General features: G+C 38.3%; 2 protein-coding genes across 2 annotated transcripts in view; one reads left to right on the forward strand and one right to left on the reverse strand.

Annotated features, from left to right (window-relative positions):
* Positions 1–10,582, reverse strand: part of LOC116312194 (tyrosine-protein kinase JAK2-like) — a 38,166-nt gene extending 27,584 nt beyond the window's left edge. Inside the window, exon 1 of the mRNA XM_031729549.2 lies at positions 10,147–10,582. The gene's annotated coding sequence lies outside the window, so the exon portion shown is untranslated. The remainder of the gene's footprint in view (positions 1–10,146) is intronic.
* Positions 10,583–19,236: 8,654 nt separating this feature from the next.
* Positions 19,237–20,892, forward strand: LOC116312206 (zinc finger and BTB domain-containing protein 26-like). Its single transcript, XM_031729567.1, has 2 exons — positions 19,237–19,545; positions 19,906–20,892. Exons 1-2 carry the CDS (start codon positions 19,237–19,239, stop codon positions 20,890–20,892), a joined length of 1,296 nt encoding a protein of 431 aa, XP_031585427.1.
* The last annotated feature ends 663 nt before the right edge of the window (positions 20,893–21,555 follow it).

Here is a 21,555-nt window from a genome sequence, read left to right on the forward strand (position 1 = left end):
ATTTGCTTCATCATAGCTGTAGCTCCATGTAAGTCTTATTTTAAATGACAGTAATAGCTGGTAACAGTTTAAGCAGAATAAAACTATAATATAGCCAAGCTAATTAAAACAATGGGAGCTGTAGGTATAAAGTTGATGACAAAAGAGAGACTCGCACGTTATTTTTTTACAGTTCCAGGCAGAGCAGCTCACTAAATGCTGCAGTAATAATATTCTTCCAGTTGTTTCAGGTCTGTATTGATGTTATTATTGTTATTGTTTGATCATTGGGGACTATTTTACATGTTGTACAAGAACAGAGAAAAAAAGGAAAACAGTTCTGTTTACACACCCAAAATGTTTATCATACAGCAGACACACACACACAGTTTTACCAGTTCCTTGCTGCTTCTTATCAGGGCCTTGGTATAAGTTGAGGTCAGAGCTATCAGCTCTCACACATTTTACTTTTTATGACTTTTTGGTTTCACTTCTGTTCTGACGCCAGTTAAAACCAGAAGCCCAGGCTGATTCTGTTGGAATTTAGTTAAAGTCAGGATTAAAGGTCTTTTTTGTACAATTAAAATAATTATCAGCAGTAGATCTTAAAGTAAGCTGAACGTCTGCTGTACAGTTCAAGGTTATGGTTCTGAGTTTCAGACTGTTGGCTGCAGTGGCAGCTGACCACAGATAAAGTTATAAGGTGTGTGACGAAAGTCTGTCTGGGCTGGAAGCTTGCCAGAGGCTACCGTGCAAATTTCCAGTGGACATTCCTATCTGCAGGTCCTTCTGTACAGACTGTTGTCCTGTCTGAGCAACTTTTCTGCAAACTAAAATATGCTTTCCTTTGTGAACTCCGGATATCCCCCAGTTGCTCTCCAGGGGTAGTCCTCATGATCTGAGCTGCTCTCTAAGTTTTCTTTTTACTGCAGCCTCTTCTTACGCTGCAATCCTTCTTTCGGTTTCATCTAATTGTAAATGTCTTTAAGTAGTTTATTCTCTTGTCTAAACCACTTATCTCGTCCTTCCTTGGTCTCCTAACCTAAAGCTAACCTTTACTGTAACACCTAAGCCTAACCGTTTCTCCATTCTATCATTGTTGTGGCTATATGCATCTTATTTTATTGAAACTTTTAACTAATGCTTATATATATATTTCTATATTTTATTAAACAAAACAGACTGTTTAATAGTATGGGGGTTTTTTTGTTTTTGGTCACAACTTCTCAAACACATCTCAGAATAGATTGTTTCATTCTACTGGACAGAGCCAGTAAAATCCAGCTTAAAAATGAATTCCTCCTTTATCTAAACTGTTTTATTTGTCTGCATTGCTCTTTAACAACTTCAAAACTCTAATTTTTGTGTATTTAAAAAAAAGCAGACTGTGCTGCATAGATCTTGCCTTAGTTGGAGCTGATAAAAGTTGAAGAATTAGTACTACAGTATTATTTTTATCTAAAATTACTGCAGTGCATTGCAGAGAGAGGACTGGCATATACAAGGACTAGCAGAGAGATGACAGAAATAGAAACAGAAATTTGGCAGTGGATTTGTTACTGTATAACAGCTAATAATAACATAAGTATGCCTGATATAATTACACTGCTTTAAATACTACACACAAATTGGAAATAGGCTTACAAAAAAGGCATGCAGGCACAAAATTACTCCAGGCAGACTCAACACTGTTCAATAACAATCTTAATTAATATAGTATCAAAACTTACTGACATACTGGAAGCTACAGGAAAACATGCTCTGGGTAAACAGCTGCAGAACGAAATACTGAAATATTTTTTATTAAGTGACTAGTGACATTATCACAGCGAATACATCAAAGTTAGATTGACTAATCGAGACAGAAAACAAAACCTGAAAAGCAAATTGAAGGCTGAAACATTAAGAAAAAGCTGCAATTGTGCCAGTTCACTTGAGGAAAACAACAGCAAGGATACGACTTCCAGCAGTAACTTAACTCAGTTCTGACACCATAAAAGCAATTAGTTATGTACAGACAGGACCACAGGAGTGAAACTAAAACACAAAATCGCCAATTCAAATGGGGTTACAAAACCACTGGAAGCTAATTACAATGAGTCTAACACAGATGTCTTTCTGCTGCTCAACACAGTTCAGGAGCAGGCTACAGCAAAGGAGACCTCAGCTGACCCTGTTTAGTCAACACAACTCAGAAGGAGGGGCGGTTTATAGACACAGAACATAAAACTTTAGTGGTTTAACATTCACAGCTTTATAACAGCGTAATTCCCATTCATTAAGAATTTTGACCATGACTTGGATGTACTAAAAGTTAAACTAAACCACTTCCTGCCAAAAAAAATCACGTGTGAGTGTGGATTCAAAAGGAGGCTCAGCTACATATTAAATGCAGTAAGAAACCAGACTATGAGATGGTAGTCTTTGCAGTCTTGGTGAGATTGGAATAGAGACACTTGAACCTGCACTCCACATTTCAGAGCATCTTCAAAGCACAGCTGCAGGCCAGGACAGCGGAGCTGTTGAACTTTGCCTGAACAGTGTATCATTTTTTAACAGAAAGCTCTTGGCTTCCTTCTGTTTATTGTGGCACAGAATGTTGTCCATCCCTGCTCTAGGTGCTGCCAAAGCTTTCCATAATGGCTTAGAAACATAATATAGCTTGGATAGGCTCCAGCCTCACTGCAATCCTGAATTCAATGAGCAAAAGAAAACAGATGGATGAGAAAAACAAAACAGAACTCTTTATTCGCTTTGCCAAAGCTGTTAGCTGGAATGACTTAACTATCATTTACTGCAACACTTGAGAGACTCCTAGTATTCAGTATAACAACTTCTTTGCTAGCTTTACTCATGAGGCTTCACACGGGTCCAAAACATCAGCTAGCACCACACCCCAATTCAATTGAAAAACAAAAGAAACCTCCAAAACATACACAGCAAAAGGAGAAAACAGAAGAAAATAAAATCACAGTGGCCAGCTGTACTTCTCTCAGTCACCATCTTTCACTAGTTCAAGAAGAGAGTGTAAAAATGCCACTTTTATTCAGGAGCTTTGCAGACAAATACAAAAAAACTGATGACTTTGATGGAAGGAAAACATCTGATTTCACAAACACCAACTAACAAGCACAACTGTCTGGCTAAGCAAAAGTCCCCCTTCTTACCATTACCGATGCTATCTATAGAAACTAATCTGGCTTCACAATTAGACGGTTGCATCCTTGCTTGATGCACTGTTGGTGCTGCATTACACTCTGAAGTCACTATTGATGTCAAGCTAAATAGAGGCTTGTTTGACCTGTGTAATAATCTTGACTATTTGCTCCTAGACCTGTATTTATTTATTTTTTTCCAAGTCCTCAATCAGCTCTTTACATGTTTACTTATTAAGCTTCTTATTGTATTATATTTAAATTTCTACTCACTGACCCCATCTTTTGTGTTATCTTGACTGTCCGAGCTATTTAATTTTATCATATTATATTTATGTCGCCGAGCTATTCCACTTTATCTAAGGTACTTTTTAATAGGTTGTGATTAATGTTTGGGCTGCTGTAACACAGTAATTTCCCAACGTTTAAGATAAATAAACTATATCTTAAGTTATCTTGCCATAGTTATGTTCTGACAAGTCAACACTCGCTCCTCTGCTAAAGTAACCTGCGCTGCCTGTTATCTCTTAAAAGGTCACATGTAAAAAATCCCCCTTTTGTCTTTTGACAAAATATCACAATATTTTAATGATTTTTTTCTCCCACAGAAGAAAGGAAAACTAATTAAAAGAAAACAACACCAGAATAGAGACCAACAAACCGCAACTGGAAAGGATTGGTTTCACTATGGGATTTAATATTAGTAACTGAGCAAACAGTGTTGTGACTAAAGTTCATAAAGACACATTCAATCCACTTACCATATACTGGCACAATGCTGTGTTTGCTTTAGTATGTTGACACTTCCCCAAAAACATGCACAAAACATAGAAGTTGCACATACTCTGTGGGAAAGAAAATGTAAGTAAACACGTTTTTTCTACTGAAGTCGAGCAGTGCATGTTTACCTACATTACTTCTGTTGCTATTATGTAGAAATGCTCCAACTCAGTGAAGAGGAGGAATGAAAACCCATACTCAAGGCTGTGCTATATAAAACATTACTGCCCTTTCTTATACCATTAACATCTTTAAAAAAAAACACTATTCCAATTACATTACGAAGAAAACACCCAGAACACACAACAGATAAAAGCAAATAAGGAGTTAAGTTGCTTCACAACTCCAACAACTGCAACAACATTTTCTTATATGTTTGCAACAGTTTCTGAGTTACACACAAATGGTGATAAAGAAAGCAGACAAGACTGAAATGCCTCCCGTGTCGGCTTCTCCTTCTGTTGAGAAGCTTTTATTGTGCTTGCAGTAACACAACAAATTGTAAACTCGATTATTATTATTTACTCAACTTTTAGTAAAACTGTGAGAAGCTTCAAAGCTTCAAAAGAGCAAAACAAACCCAGTGTCACCACATATAATAACTGTATGCAGCAAAGACTCTCACATGGAGCTGAAATTATACTGGCAACATGTCCAGGGTGTATCCTCCATCTCGCCTTATGACAGCGGGAAAGAATCAAGTCTCACCGTGACCTTGAGCTGGATGAGTCAAAGAAAAAAGATAAATGGAAGGCTGCCTGTTGGAATCACGTATTCATCATTAGCAGCTGAGTCACTGTAAACAGTATAGCACCCCACCTCAATTCTCTTGATTACAAGGGGAACAAACCCTCAAAAAAAACAGCAAAAAGAGAAAACAGCAGAAAAAAAAATCTGATTTCAGCAAGAAATTAGTCGACCTGCCGAATAGGAATAGTTGCCACACATACTGGAAGAGTTTTGCTCATGTCCATGATATTTCACCAGCTGCACATGAGCGCGGGGACTCACTGAGTAGAAAAATGTTTCTTTGCTACTGGGGTTCACTTAGGTATGTGCAAAATGCAATAGCACAGCACCGCAAATATGAAGCCAAAACAGATGATTCTGGTGGGCAAAAAACATCTCACAGCTGTTGAAGGTTACGTAAATCCTATTACCCGTACTGATGCTGTCTTACAGAATTTAGGCATGATCCAATATCATCCTGCTTTTTCCGGTTCCTTTTTCTGATAGCTGTAGTTATCTGCTGATACAGAGTATCAATAGGAGATCGGTGTCTAATTAGGAATATGTATTCCTCACACACAGACGAGGAGCTGACAGTAAACAGGTGAAGAGAAATAACCGTGTCTGGCGTAATAAAGGCTCACCACTAAGAGTTACACAAAAACCACGTCCTTCCGTGTTCTCAAATAAGGTTTCTGACCAAACATGACGAGGATGAGGAGGGCTCACTTTATCACGTCACTTTGACCAATGTTAAAAACTTTTGCAAGCATACAAGCAGAAGTGTGAAATACCTCCAAAATACAGTCCCTCAGCTATTCGCTTCCTCTCCGCTATGTTAGCTCTGCTGCTAGCTGTGGCAGGAATGCAGAGAAGTGGACTGAACCGACCAAGAATCTGTTTTTTTTTCACCATCAAAATATTGGCTAGGGACATACCCGAGAGAAACTGTTCTGGCATTAAGAGGAGAAGGCTGGACTGTATTGGTAATGCGTGATATGTAATTTGGAATCAGTGCAAACTACACAACAGGGACACAGTTTCTAAACTGTTTTAAGGAAAATGCACTTAAAAAAAAATAAGAAAACAGAGTCAGTGACTTTAGAGTAGGTGATCTATCTACATTCATGTTAGAAGTCTAGACTAATGTTATCCATTAAGAAGGATTTTCAATCTCACAATAAGGATTCTATATAATTAATTTAACATTGGTATCAGATCAGTACTTGATATTTCCAGAAAGCCTAAAGTCATGGTATTAATATTAAATCGAAACTGGAAAAAGTCAAGATTGGTATTTCCCTACATGATTTATTTATATAACTATATTTTATCAGAAAGTACCATCTCTTTTACACAAGATTTTTGGATCAAGTAGTAGCCACATAAAACAACAACATCTACTGACAATGACCACCTTCAGCACATTCTTTATGATCCTTTAGGTATAGGTATACATTATAGGTCTAAGCAAGTGTAAGTTTAGTTCTTTACACTAGCTATTTCATATGAAAAGTACATAATCGGCAAAATGCTGTTTTCCCCAGATCTGTTGCCAAGTAACATCATAAGCAACAGAAAAATAAAGGCGACACCCATAGTTTCCTATGTTATAATGCATAAATTTACAAAATTAAAAAGCATGTTTACAGGCTGGTACAAACTGATTTGGGTTCCCTTCTTTCACAACAACTCAAAAGAGGGTAAAGAGGTATTCTTTGATAACTCATCCACCTTGATGCTGTGGTGTGCCTCACATTTTCCAACTGGAGTCAATGAACTGGACCCCTTCACTGTATCTATGTTACTCTATGCCCTTTGGATCATTTTAATGGATCATTTGACAAACATAAGGGCTCACCGAGTGTCGCAGCGAAGCCAATAAACTTGTGCTGTTTTGTTACACTGCTATTACTCTGCTACTAAACAGTAATAAGCTGACGTGTATGCCAAATATGACTTCCTGCACCAAATGCTAACATAAAGGCTTCAACAAGGGGGTTGACATCACAGTGTCTACATCCATCTTTTATACCGTCTATGGTTAACTAATTCAGCAGATAGAGAAAATGAGACAGAGGTAAGCTGGAACTTTACCCAATGTGACTTTTTGGCTAAAAATAACACCAGTGCTGTTTCCTGCAAATGGTCAATGATGGTCAGTCAACCAAAATATAAAGAATGCAGTGGTGAGTAAGAGAGTTGCAATGACACACAGATAAGAGGTGACGAGCAAATCATCGAGTACATTATTTAAAAACAACAACACACAGTAAGTTACTAACTGTATAGCGTGCTGGCACAGACTTTCAGTCACAAGTGAAGAAGGTTGTTAAGCTGTCTGAAAATAATAAAGTTCAGGGTCCAAATTAAATGAGCAATTTCACATTTGCATTGCACACTAAACCCTACAAAAACGGGGTGTTTGTCATTCTTGGACCTTGCTCTAATCTAGCCACATGTCTCTCTGTGATGTGATGGTTCCTAAAATGGTCATAAACATTATTTAAAGAAAGCTGTGATATGAAACAACAAGAAGCTCTCATCGTGCTGTTCCATTTTTAACCACTCAACTAATTTTTCTCCACTGCAACAGCTGACAGTGCGGTTCTTTGTACATGACCTGGATAAAACTTGCACACATTGATGCAAGAATAATGTACTTTCCCCATAACATGCCTGTGTCACTGATGTTGTCCTTCCAGTAAATAAAACTGTTTATTTGTCTTTGAAAACTGCACCAGCACTGCCTACATACACAACTGAAACATTACCAGGGCTATTAGTGGTTGTTTTACAACTAAAATAAGACAGCAGTGGTAAACTGTATATATGTCATATTTAACCTAACATAGTTATACTACTTCAGTATATCCTTGTTGTGATAAATGTTGACCCTAACCTGTCTTTACTCTATCACCTGCACTTTCCTTCAAATGGTATACAGTCAGAATAAGAATTCTTTTTAGTATTATTGATGACAGATGATTCAAACATTTCTAAAATTATAAAGCTTGAACTGGAAACTGACTGTTCTCAAGAGTACAGGCTTGCAAAATTAATCATCAGTACTATAAAGAATCCATTCAAATCATGAATCTAGCTAGCTTTGTAATGTAAAAGGTTTGTAATAAACCCTACCCCCATGAAGACTCAAAGTTGGGGTTTTTGTCAAAGGTTCTTGAGAGCGCTGTTGATTAAAGGGATGAGGGAATCCCCTTTTATTACATCTTACCAAAACGGTCTAATACTGTGCAACCGACCTTATCGCTGGAGTTTATTCATACTTGGGCTCATTTTTCAACGACATAAAGAAGATCATTCTCCTGTTCAACTGGTCTGTATCCTTTTCAATTGGAGCAACAAATATTTCCAGTTATTAGAGTATTCCCGTTTACTGATAAAAATCAGAGTAAGCTGTTACAAATATCTTTTCAGGGAGGACACAAGTTTAGATTAAGATGATGGTTGATTTATTTTTTGTACATTGCATTTATATGTGTTGAATGCTGCGAGCTCTTGCAAGCATTAAATGAAGCAACCGGTTCTTAGTTATTTTCACTCAAAGGTTCCCCAGGAGGCTCCTCTTGGTGATGTAAAAGCAGTAAATGATTACTGCCTAAAAACCTTCAGCAAATAAAATCTGTTACAATATGGAAGGAGCTGCCAGACATTTTCACTAAAGTGCTGATTAAAAGGAAGCAGGGGAGACTTTGGAAAAGGCAGTAAGCAGCTGGACAAATCTCCATTGTTTGAGTCTTTGGACTAGTTAGACATGCTATTCACACCAATTTAAACTTAGTTCTGTACTGGGGTGCAACGAATATGTCATGCAATACAATTAAGCCGTTTCCAACATGACAATGAGTTCAGTCTACAGGCCTCTGTAATAATTAGGCTTATCACAGACAGTCTGTAATGAGGAACTGTACGACACACTAATGTAATGCTTAAATCAGTTTAGAGACTGTGTACCTGTTGTGTAGTTTGCACTCAAGATAGACGTATCTTGAGCTATGTATTTATAGCTTAAATACATTTTATAGCTTATGTATTTAAGCTATAAAATGTCTTGCTTAGTCCAAACGATGGCCTTCATTCAGTAAATCTCTAAGTATTACTGTTCACCTTTAGTGATTATGTTGATAAAATAAATACTGACTGACCTTTTGAAAAGGGTACAGGGAGGTTACTGGAGTTAACTAAGAATAAACTAAAATACAAAACTGTGAGTGCGAATGGTTGTCTGTCCCTGTGTGTTAGCCCTGCGACAGACTGGCGACCTGTACAGGGCGTACCCCGCCTCTCGCCCTATGACAGCTGGGATAGGCTCCAGCGCCCCCCGCGACCCTGAAAAGGATAAGCGGAAGCGAATGGATGGATGGATGGACAAAACTAAATGAGCAAGGCTAACTGAAATAAAGACAAGAATTATGAGAAAAATGAGAAGTAACAACATCACAACACACTTGATGAGACATGCATTTGTGTCCTGGTGAGACTTGGGATGTCTATTCTATATGATCATCAATCAAGTACCATTAAAAATTGCATTATTCTTGAGTTCTAAAATACATGCTTCTAATGAATAGTTTCTATATCCTAATAATGGTAAAAAATAAATAAATAAAACTAAGAAAGAAAGTAATAAAAACTAAAGTAAAACTACACGCTTGTAGACCATAAAGACGAAACTGAAATATGCTAAATCCTCATTGGGAGCTAACTGAAAACAAACTAAATCCTAAGAAAAAGCTCAGAGGTAAGAAGGACAAACAAGTAAGAGTATAGAAAACTCTAATAATTCTGGGATGGAGCTCCCCAGTGAATTAGTTCCTGAACACCCAAAGGTTAAAAAAAAATAGAGAAATCATACTCTACATGTTTGTATGCTCCGTATCTCCTCCTAGACGAGTGAACCAATCTTGATGAGACATTGTGAGTGCCAACATGTATATGGCATATACAAACATTTTATACAATTCCACAAATTCCACAATCAAATATGTTTGTACAGTTCAGTTTAATAGACAATTTGACTGTACACCGAATGGAATGTCATAGTATAAAAAGGCATGTCATAGTATAGAAAGGAATGTCATACTAAACGGAACGTTATAGTAAGGTGTGGAATGTCGTGGTATAGAATGGAATGCCATAGTATAGAATGGAATGTCATAGTATAGAAAGGAATGTCATAGTAAGACAGGTATGTTTGATAAACTGAGAGTAGACTGCAGTGAAAATCTAACTAAATGGATTTTCTTAGTAAGTTTCTTGTGTGCAACCGTTTCTATATTTACCACGTAAACACAAGTATGGCAGGCACATGCTCAGCAAAACCTTTCTGTAAAAAAAGCAAAGTTTAGCAAGTCTGACTGCCACACACCAACTGATGTAGCCCAGCTCGACTAGCCAAGTTACTGCGCTAACCATAAGCACGATTAAATTCATAGCAACAATGACACCTCTCAGCATCACCCGCACACACGCTCGCACTTACTCTCCTTCCTTTACGCTACGGCTGCTTCAGCTTCCCTTCCGTCCGCTCGGGTTTGCGGGTCTGCGTGTAGTCCAGCGCTGGATCAACTTCGCGCTACAGCTAAGCTACGACGGCTCCTGAAGGTTCACCATAGCTGTCAATAAAAGTACCCACTGCTTCGTTATTTTCTCCCTCAAACGCCATCCTGTTGGTCTTTACATATTTTCCTGCGACTGCTTCGTTTTACTCTCCACACTAACTACACTGTAGGTCAGCTCTCCGTATTTTCTTTTTTTTAACCCGACATGTTTGCTTTAAGGTCAAATAGAGCCCGGACTGAAACCTCCACTGTAGAAACCTCCTGTTATGAGCGGACACACTGATGCAGCGACAGATTATGGAGGTTTGAGGGCGGAGCAGAATGCCCCTTTTTTCTTTCTAAACTCGCTTCTGTCTCTCTGACCTCGCCCGTGACTTAGCTCCTTCCGCGTTTGACGTAGAAAATAAATAAATAAAACGTCGTTATATCAGCCATCAGCTACAGTGTTTACTTTTGGATGCGTGATTAATTACGTTTTTTTGGCCCCTTTACAGGTCTGCTTCGCTTCCTTTCATATGAAAATACTGTGGGCTACTTTTCCTTGAACACGTTTTTATAGCTTTGACCTTTTTTAAGGTCATGAGCCTAAAAATCCCTCCCAGCCACGATATTAAAATGCTTTTTACTCATTTAAGCAATATAGATCGATGGTGCTCTAGCTGGCACAGTAAAATAAACGGCATTCTCCATAATGAGCGCCACTCTGGTCATGTATGGTATGGAGGACCAAAGTAATAATTTAAAAAAATTGAGAAAATTTATAAATGCCCTTGCTGGATGAGCCTAATATCCAGTTAAATCAAACAACTATAGAAAATATGTATCTGTATATTTTTATTTATTTTTTTGTTTATTCCCATTTAGGCTTTTGTATGCATTCATTTATCAACATCAGAATCAGCATGCTTTATTAATCCCTAAGGAAATTATGTGGGGGACAGTTGCTCCAGTACAGTAACAGAAACAAAAACAGACTAGACTATTTAACAATACAATATGTTACAGATTTACAGATATAAGAAATAGCACAATATATACAGATCACTCAATAATAAATATCAAGGGTTAATAGAGGTGATTATAAATAAATATCAAGAAAATTGGCAAGAATATTCTGGAGTAGAAAAGAGCGTATCCAAAAAGAGTAACTACAGGGAGTGCAGAATTATTAGGCAAGTTGTATTTTTGAGGAATAATTTTATTATTGAACAACAACCATGTTCTCAATGAACCCAAAAAACTCATTAATATCAAAGCTGAATGTTTTTGGAAGTAGTTTTTAGTTTGTTTTAGTTTTAGCTATTTTAGGGGATATCTGTGTGTGCAGGTGACTATTACTGTGCATAATTATTAGGCAACTTAACAAAAACAAATATATACCCATTGCAATTATTTATTTTTACCAGTGAAACCAATATAACATCTCCACATTCACAAATATACATTTCTGACATTCAAAAACAAAACAAAAACAAATCAGCGACCAATATAGCCACCTTTCTTTGCAAGGACACTCAAAAGCCTGCCATCCATGGATTCTGTCAGTGTTTTGATCTGTTCACCATCAACATTGCGTGCAGCAGCAACCACAGCCTCCCAGACACTGTTCAGAGAGGTGTACTGTTTTCCCTCCTTGTAAATCTCACATTTGATGATGGACCACAGGTTCTCAATGGGGTTCAGATCAGGTGAACAAGGAGGCCATGTCATTAGTTTTTCTTCTTTTATACCCTTTCTTGCCAGCCACACTGTGGAGTACTTGGGCCGCGTGTGATGGAGCATTGTCCTGCATGAAAATCATGTTTTTCTTGAAGGATGCAGACTTCTTCCTGTACCACTGCTTGAAGAAGGTGTCTTCCAGAAACTGGCAGTAGGACTGGGAGTTGAGCTTGACTCCATCCTCAACCCGAAAAGGCCCCACAAGCTCATCTTTGATGATACCAGCCCAAACCAGTACTCCACCTCCACCTTGCTGGCGTCTGAGTCGGACTGGAGCTCTCTGCCCTTTACCAATCCAGCCACGGGCCCATCCATCTGGCCCATCAAGACTCACTCTCATTTCATCAGTCCATAAAACCTTAGAAAAATCAGTCTTGAGATATTTCTTGGCCCAGTCTTGACGTTTCAGCTTGTGTGTCTTGTTCAGTGGTGGTCGTCTTTCAGCCTTTCTTACCTTGGCCATGTCTCTGAGTATTGCACACCTTGTGCTTTTGGGCACTCCAGTGATGTTGCAGCTCTGAAATATGGCCAAACTGGTAGTCAAATTGGCAGCTGCACGCTTGACTTTTCTCAGTTCATGGGCAGTTATTTTGCGCCTTGGTTTTTCCACACGCTTCTTGCGACCCTGTTGACTATTTTGAATGAAACGCTTGATTGTTCGATGATCACGCTTCAGAAGCTTTGCAATTTTAAGACTGCTGCATCCCTCTGCAAGACATCTCACTATTTTTGACTTTTCTGAGCCTGTCAAGTCCTTCTTTTGACCCATTTTGCCAAAGGAAAGGAAGTTGCCTAATAATTATGCACACCTGATATAGGGTGTTGATGTCATTAGACCACACCCCTTTTCATTACAGAGATGCACATCACCTAATATGCTTAATTGGTAGTAGGCTTTCGAGCCTATACAGTTTGGAGTAAGACAACATGCATGAAGAGGATGATGTGGACAAAATACTCATTTGCCTAATAATTCTGCACTCCCTGTATTGCAGTGTTTACAGTTTATTAGATGGAGTAGTTGTACAGGGAGATGGACACGGGCAGGAATGATTTCCTGTGTCAGTCTCTCAGTGAATGTGCTCACGTAGCCACCAGCATGTCATGGAGTGGGTGGGAGGTATTATCCAACACTGTCTTTATCTTGGACAACATCCGCCTCTCCGACACCAACCTAAGGGAGTCCAGCTCCATCCCCACAACATTACTGGCCTTGCAGATCAGTTTATTGAGTTTGTTTGGGCATCCTTTCTCCATTTTCACGAATGCTTTTGTTTTGTTTGTTTGTTTGTTTGTTTGTTTGGTCACTATTTACTGCTATCTTTCTTATTCATCGCAATTGTAAATGGGGGTTGATTTCTTCTGTTTTGTGATCAATATGCAAGACTATTATCACTAACTAAAAATAAGCTAACAATTAAAGCTAGGTTTGAAAAAACATTTTAGTTAACTGCAATAAAAACTTTTAAAAAACAGACTTTTAAAAAGAATTAAAACTAGCTGAAATTATTTTGTGATCTTGGAAAAACTAACTAAAATAAAATAAAAATATAGTTTAAGAAAAACATAGTGTTAGTATCTGTTCGTTTTTATCACAACCTGCCTGACGAGGCACTGATGGATATGTTTATTGAGACCACACTATGGTGTACCCATATACCCCCCCACACCACTAGCAGCACCCTGAACCATGCATAAAAGGCAGGGAGAATCATTGTCTTCATGTTGTTTATGCCACATTCTCACCCTGCCATTTGAATATCGAAGCAGAAAGTCTGTTTGTGGATGGCATCCAGTGTAGCCTTCTGCTGTTGAAGCCCATCTCCTTCAAGGTTCACTGTGTTGTGTGTTCAACATGTCCTATGCATACCTTGGTTGAAACGAATTGTTATTTGAGTTACTGTTGCATTTTTGCCCTGGACATTTTCCCATGTTCAAACCATCCTCTGTAGACCCTGACAATTTCAATACTTTAACTCTGTTTTTCTGATATTACTTTCTGTATAATTTGGGACTCAGTTAATTGATAAAATGGGTGGAAATTAAGGACATGGCAAAGCACTTTGAGTAAAAGCACCAGGTTTTTGGGTTTTTTTTTTTACCATGCAGTCTACAGCTTACCAAATGATGCATGGTCTTAATGCTTTATTACAGTGGTTCTCAAACTTTTCACAATGAGTACCACCTCATAAAATATATGGCTCTTAAAGTACCACCTTTATGACCGACATTAGAGTACAGTAGTATAGGCCTATTTAACACCATATACAGTTTATATGAGACAATGTTATTTCTTATATGAATGTTATTTATTTTAACTGTCATAAACAGGATGTAACAAGTGATGATAAAAATAACATCTGTACTGCATTAAAACATTCACAGCAGATGGGATATCCGGTCTTTAAATGATGACTTATGAACCCTGCTTCTGGGTCCAAACTACTCTGCGTTTATTAAGGCTATTGTGTTTTTAACATGTTTTAATGCTTTGTATCTTCTTCTATTTAATCTGAACAAGACCCTAAAACAGTCAGTGATCACTGTCGGCCTCTCGGTTTTCATTACCACTGTTTATTTTAAAGCTCAGTTTTTAAAACCTTATGATGTAACTACAGCTAAGCCAATGCAGCAGTATATTAATGACTGTGTTGCTAGCCACCACGCAGCACATCATTATATACCAGCTAGCCCAATTTCAGTAACCCTACAAACGTCACTGCTGTTTAGTTTTCTGTCTTTATTTATGTCAGAAGTGATAGCAGAGCTGTACATTTAAATGTTTCCGAAATCCCTCAAACAGAACATGGTATAATATTTAATCTTAAAAATTTGGGGGGAGTCCTCCCGCGTACAGGGCTCTAGACTAACTTTTTGACATGGGCGCACTGGTACGCCTAACTTTAAAAAGTTAGGCGTACCGGCACAAAAGTTAGGCGCACTCAAATTTTTCAACCGCATCGCTTAACACCGCAGTTTTACATGTGCACTTTCTTTGGGGGGAAGTCCATACAGACAATATTCATTTCTAAATTATTAACTAACAAACTTGTGCTTAAATTGCTTTGTCAATATTGTAGAAAATGTTAAACTTAATCATCATCTCGGCTCCTCTGACGACCTGTTTGCTGTTGCCTGTTGCTGCTGAAAGGCAGTGGGGAGAGGGGACACTTGGGCAGTGCATTTATTGCAGCATATAATGTGTTTTCTGGATACACTGCTGTTTTTTCAGCATTCAAAGATTGATGGCGCCGTGTCAGAGCTGGCTATGAATTTCAGACGGATCAGTCCTTAACTTAACAAAGAAGTTATCAATAGTTCTTTTCATCTTTTCTTATTACCCACAGCTACATCCACTTCTGTCAGGCCTAGGCTGCTCACTAGGGTTGGGTATCATCACTGATTTCTATAATCCATTCGATTCCGGTTCTCAAAGTCCTGATTCGATTCAATTTAGCCTCAGACAGTCAGAAATATTATAATTCTGATCATTTATCAGTACTGATACACATGAGACTTCATCAGAATTGTGAACATCACAGCAGATGCCTTTGTGTGAAAGTAACTGAGAATAAAACACAGAAAAACATGAAGGAGATTTTCCTGGTCTGGCGTTTTATAGCAGATAACCTTAAAAATATTCTGCAATATTCTGCAATTTTGCATAATTTTAGAAGTTTAAATTTCTTCAGTATTGAACAGCAGAAATTAGGCTTTCTTGTCCGAGGTCATTTAAGTGAAAAAAAGAAAAAGAAAAGAAAAAGACGGCGCTGTAAACAACGGTAGACTGGTGGGTAATAAGCGAATGAATAATGCAGAAAACAGAGATCTGAGACGGGAAACTGTTCTTGAAGTACAGAGAGAGAGAGAGAGAGAGAGAGAGAGCTGTGCATGAAGTGTGATTTTTATCGTGGTGGAAGCAAAACAGCAAAACTCAGAGGGAATTCATGACGACATTGATCAAATGGAAAGCGTAGTTTGCTGCTTCTTTTGCTGCTGGCTCGGTGAATTTTGGTTGGAGAGACAAAACCTGCAGCTCAGAATCAGCGCAAAAAAGACGTAAACACAGCGCGGACCCGACGCATCAGAATCGTTAAGCTCCGACAGCGTGTCCGTGTTCGGGCCGTGGGGTGAGAAAGCCGAGAAAGACAAAGCTGATTCTGATGCGTGGGGTCCGCTCTGTGTTTACGTCTTTGTGTGGAATCCGTTAATGAATTGATATCGCTTTATTCAAGCTACTGACCTCTCTCTTCCACCTGCACTTTCAACTGGACCACGGCCAATCAGAGAGGTCCCGCCCTGACTATCTCTGATTGGTTTAGTCCACGATACGGGCATAATGTGTGTCTGTTGTTGACCACACGGAGAGTTGCAGAGATTTTTTTTTTTTTTTTTGTTACCCGAAAATATTTGGTCGCACCGGTGCAACCAAATATTTTTTTTTAGTCACACCACTGAAAAATTTGGTCGCACTCTAGAGCCCTGGCGTACCATTAGAGGGAGCCCATGTACCACCAGCGGTACACATACCACAGTTTGAGAACCACTGCTTTATTAGATTGCTGATTACCGTCCCCAGCACTGCAAATTCTGCTAAATTTTATCCAGTATACTGGGGACAGTGATATAAGAGAGAGACTTCAGCTACAAAAGTTCAAATAGTCACATTATTTTTTTAGCTAAATGACACATTGTTTTCTAATCCATGTCTAATTCACCTTTTCTTCCTGTCACTTGTGCTGCTGTAACAGCAGTGTGAGATTAAATAAAGTCTATGTCTATGTCTAAATCAAAATGGTTACATAAATAAACGTGCAAGGAAATATTTCCTCTGCACCACAATGTTGACTGAAATAACCACAGGATGAGTGGTGACCTAAAAACCACAGGCGACAGGAATTTTAGCAAGATTTGGTCAAACAGAAAGCAATAACCTTGTTGCTTCCCACTTTTTGGCCCATTTGCAACAGGGAAACATATGTATATGTAAAATTCAAATTCTACCTGATTGAACAAAATGTTCTGTGATGAATGGTTGATATTACAAAGACATTCTGTTACCAAAAACAGAGAGATCTCTCTCCAAGATTCTGTTTTGGATTAAATCCTTTCTTTTTCTCATCTCCTTTGGGACACTTTAAAAGTACAAAAATATTATCCTCTGGCACAAAATGGAATAGCGTAGCAACCAGATTCAGATTTATTAGCTCTTTAGACCTGACCCGGCCACTGATGATCCTCACATGGTTTTTCTTTGAGTTAATTCAATAAATACACATTTTGTGTGCAGCCCCAAAGCCACGCCTTGAGGTGGTTCGCATAGATCAACAACTTCAATCTATTTGCGCCATATGACCACTGGAATGCAAAACTCTGTCCACACATTATTAAAAGAAGCCAAATGCATTTCACAGCTAACCACACAATTTATCTATATTTTTCAAGATATATAGAGATACATTCTGTGCTAAAAATAGAAGAATATGTTCAAAATAAACTTGCAAAACAAGCAAGACAAACAAGACAATCTTCATATTTGGTCTTCAAACTTGTGCATCATTCAAATAGATAACATGATAGAACATGTTTATGTACTATGACTGTAAAAGCTCTTCATTTATATAAGTGAAGTTTTCTGCCTTAAAGGGTTTCTATTGTGCTAATTCTCAGGTTAATCTCTGCTCAAAGTTTATCTTACACTGTTTGAAACAAGGTGTTTTAGCACCTTTTACTTTAAGACAGATTTTCTTCTAATTGCCTAACCCGGGCAAAAAGAAGGTTTGAATACACCAAAAAAAAGATTTTTTAAATCTGACGTAAATTAATTACATGTTAATTTTCCATGTAATTTTGTAACATAAGTACAATTTAAAATGTAAAATTTAATGGAATTTGATCAAATGAAATTGATTAAAACTTGATTAGAATGCATTCAGTTTATACCAACCATATTTCCCTTTATGATTGATTATTGAAATACATAAACCCTTGATAGTGTGTATTTCAGTTGCAGTTTACTCTAAATCATTGCTTCATGTTTTTCGAGGGCAAAAAATAGTTCTTTGAAGTGCAGAAGGTGGGAGGGGCTTCCGTGCACAAGGCCAGAGCTCTACATTTGAGGTGACCAAACTGAGAAAATATTACAGAAAAAAGGGAAAAGCATGATAAGTCTGCAGCACATTACAATTTGCCACATGAAATTGAGTCCATCTGTTCACTTTGCTTCAAGGCTGCAAGTGGTGGGACAGTGAATACCAACACAACCCATTTAAACTGTTTTGTTTTGTTTTGTTTTGTTTTGTTTAAGTAAACCAAATGTGTTTAATTTCAAGGTCCCAAACATGTAAAGCTTTTACCTATAGGTATGCACACTGAGAAGCCGAGGAGGACATGAACAAAGTGTGTTTTGAGCATCATTGCAGAACAACAAATTCTTCATGTATATATCTATATATATAGATATATATACACACACACACACACACACACACACACACACATATATATATATATATACATATATATATATATATATATATATATATATATATATATGTATATATATATATACATATATATATATATATATATATATATATATATATATATATATATATATATATATATATATATATATATATATATATATATATAGGCTGAATTAAAAGCACTGAAGGGGTTAATTACCTCATGCCCTCTTGCATAATGTGGATACGCACACAGTCACCCACACACACACTGCTGCCACGAGCCTCCTCAGCAAAGAGCCACTGGAAGTCAGGATGCCCGTTTCTCCACCGAAATAAATCCTTCCGCATCTGCAGAGCTTTAATTAAACCTCAGGAACGCCAGAACCCGTAAGGAGATCAGGTGAATAGAGAGGCCAGTGTTTCCTCAAAGTTATTTGGGGTTCCCGTCCAAGCAAAGCATCCTTCCTCACCCAGGAACCGTTACCACGGCATGAGGCTGCAGTAAAAGGTGGGGCTGGATCGCTAGATATTGATTTGACTGATTATGACACGTTTGAATTTGCCAGTAAATCATGTTATTTAGGGCTAATGTTATGCTATCTCCAACAATGCCAAAACTTTTACAGTGTTTAAATTTCACACGTGCAGTATACTCACTCCTACACAGGGCCCAAAACCTATTTGAAAAATGAAAATGAAAACATGGTTGTTATCCACATTTTGAAGCCTTCTTATAAACATGAAAAATTAAAGGTAATCTATGCAGCTCACACTTGCATCCATATGATAACAGAACTATGCTCTTACTATAGGCAGACCATCATGCCAGGCTGCTCTGAGACTCTGCAGTTTAGTTTGCCCAACCACAGGGACTCCATCCTCAGCAAAATGAATGATCTTAGAGAAGAACATCGCTTTTGTGACATCACGCTCATCTTGGGCAGGCCACAGGACTCTACTGTCCATCCTCTCCAGTTCCAAGGTCACAGAGTGGTGCTTGCAGCATCCTCAGACTTCCTGCGTGATCAGTTCCTGCTTCACAAAGACCGATCAGAGCTGAGTCTGGCTGTTGTTTCCAACGTGAAGGTTGCCAAGACACTACTCCTGTCCTGCTACACAGGGTTCCTAGAGGTGCAAGATCTAGTGTTTCTGTAATCACAGAGCTGATATATGGCCATATATCAAAAATCTTTTGAGCTGCGGTGTTTGTTTTACTGTATAATCACTCGTTTCTGTACTATACTGAAAGGTTCTGGATATAGTTTTATAATAGGATTCATATTTAAAGTGAACAAGAGGAATATTATTTTAAGGGGGAACCTATTGTACAAATTTTCCGATCTATATTTTTATTCTTGCATTCTATTATAGTAGCTCTGCATGACTCACGGTCTCAGGAGCTCAGAAAGAAGTATAATAAGTCCCCTTTTTCTTACGGTTGGTGCTGTTTCTTTAATATTCATTATTGCTTCATCCATTTCTGGTATGCAGGTCCCTCAGAGAGAACTGGTGAGCTACTTGACTGCAGCCAGTGTACTCCAGATGAGCCAGGTGGTGGAGAAGTGTGTCCAGGCTATTTCACAGTACCTCAGTCCCACCAGGCCTTTCTCGAATCTGACTAGACTCTCAGAAGACAAGGAAACCCAGCAGCTCAGCAGCAGGTGGCTTGGTTCCAGCTTTGATAATCAGAAGGAAAGGGATGCAGCCCTGCCCAACGCTATCATCCACAAAACAAATAGCAAGGAAGTTGGAACAGTGGTGGCAAACCCCAGGTTGACAGCCGGCCAAGAAGCCGAGGTGGATACTATAGGACTGAGAGAACTCAGAGAAGCTAAAATCGACTTATCTCAAGATGCAGAATGCTGTCTTGACATGATGAAGTCGGGCAAAGGAGGAGATGCTCTGACATGTTACACAAGCAACCCATTATCTCATGTTCCTCACACTGCAGGTAATCCGCACCCTTCTGCAGTTTTACATGACCTAATTTCTTCCACAGCCACCATGATCAGTTCTGCAGCTGACACAGAACTGGTAAATAGTTCCGAAAACCAACACGAACAAGATGTTAAAGATTCACCAGAAGAGGAAAAGAAGTACATGCCACAGGCAAATCAACTGCAACAAAGTGGAAAGCTAAGGACCTCTAGTCGTTTTTGCCACCCTAAAACACCTCTGTCCAAGATTCATTTTGCTGCAGATAACTCAGATACAGTAGTGTTCCAAAAGCCATACCTATGCAGAAAGTGTGACAAAGTCTTTCAGCACTTTGAGAGCTACGTGGGCCACCTGAAGGAACACAGACAGTATTTCTGTTTGATCTGTGGAAAAGTCTTTTCTCAGAAGAATAATCTGACTCACATAGGTATCCACACTGGTTTTAAGCCTTTCAGATGCCCTCTGTGCCACATGACATTTACCCAGAAGGCCATGCTGCAACACCACTTCAATCTCCATACATGGGAGAAAGCCAATTGAGCATACATTGTTGTGCTTGTAGCACCAAATCCCAGGCCTCTGGTGCCACCTAAGGGAGAGTTATGGTAACAGTTAGCTGCAAAATGTGAGTTTGCCATTAAAATAGAAGATATAGCATAGTTATTTAATTATTGCTCTTGGTGTTCCTTTATCATTACGACCTGGAGGTCCAAAAATTAAATGAAGAAATACATACATCACAATAGAAAATGTTGTTAAATGCACAAAAATACAATTGAAACTAATTGCACAGTTGCACAAATTATAATTACTTATATTTTTCATTGTTATTGTTATTATTTATTTGATCTCTGTCCATTATTATTATCTTCCCTCCTCATTTACAACCCCAATTCCAAGAAAGTTGCTGTGGAAAATGCAACCATAAGCAGAATGCAATTGTTTGTAGAAACACATATGAGCAATGTTTAAACTGAGACATTATACTGTTTCATTAGCTCATTTTGAATTTGATGGTAATACATCTCAAAAGATGGAAAAAAAAAACAACAGTTGGAGGAACATTTTGCAGCTAATTGGGTGAATTGGCAGTAGCTCTATAACATGACTGGGCATAAGAAAAAAATGCAGAAACACTAAGTTTGTCAAAAGTAAAGATGGCCAGAGGTTCACCAGTCTGCCAAAAGAACTGTGTTTTCATTG

The sequence above is a fragment of the Oreochromis aureus genome, linkage group 7, assembly GCF_013358895.1.
Source record: "Oreochromis aureus strain Israel breed Guangdong linkage group 7, ZZ_aureus, whole genome shotgun sequence".
NCBI classification, from domain to species: Eukaryota; Metazoa; Chordata; class Actinopteri; order Cichliformes; family Cichlidae; genus Oreochromis; species Oreochromis aureus.

What these genes read in the sequence shown, in the direction of transcription:
- LOC116312206 (XM_031729567.1), top strand. Translation starts at nt 19,237, where the DNA reads ATGCCAGGCTGCTCTGAGACTCTGCAGTTTAGTTTGCCCAACCACAGG. An exon ending in GCTACACAGGGTTCCTAGAG is followed by an intron (nt 19,546 to 19,905) that starts GTGCAAGATCTA and finishes TCTGGTATGCAG; the next exon opens with GTCCCTCAGAGAGAACTGGT.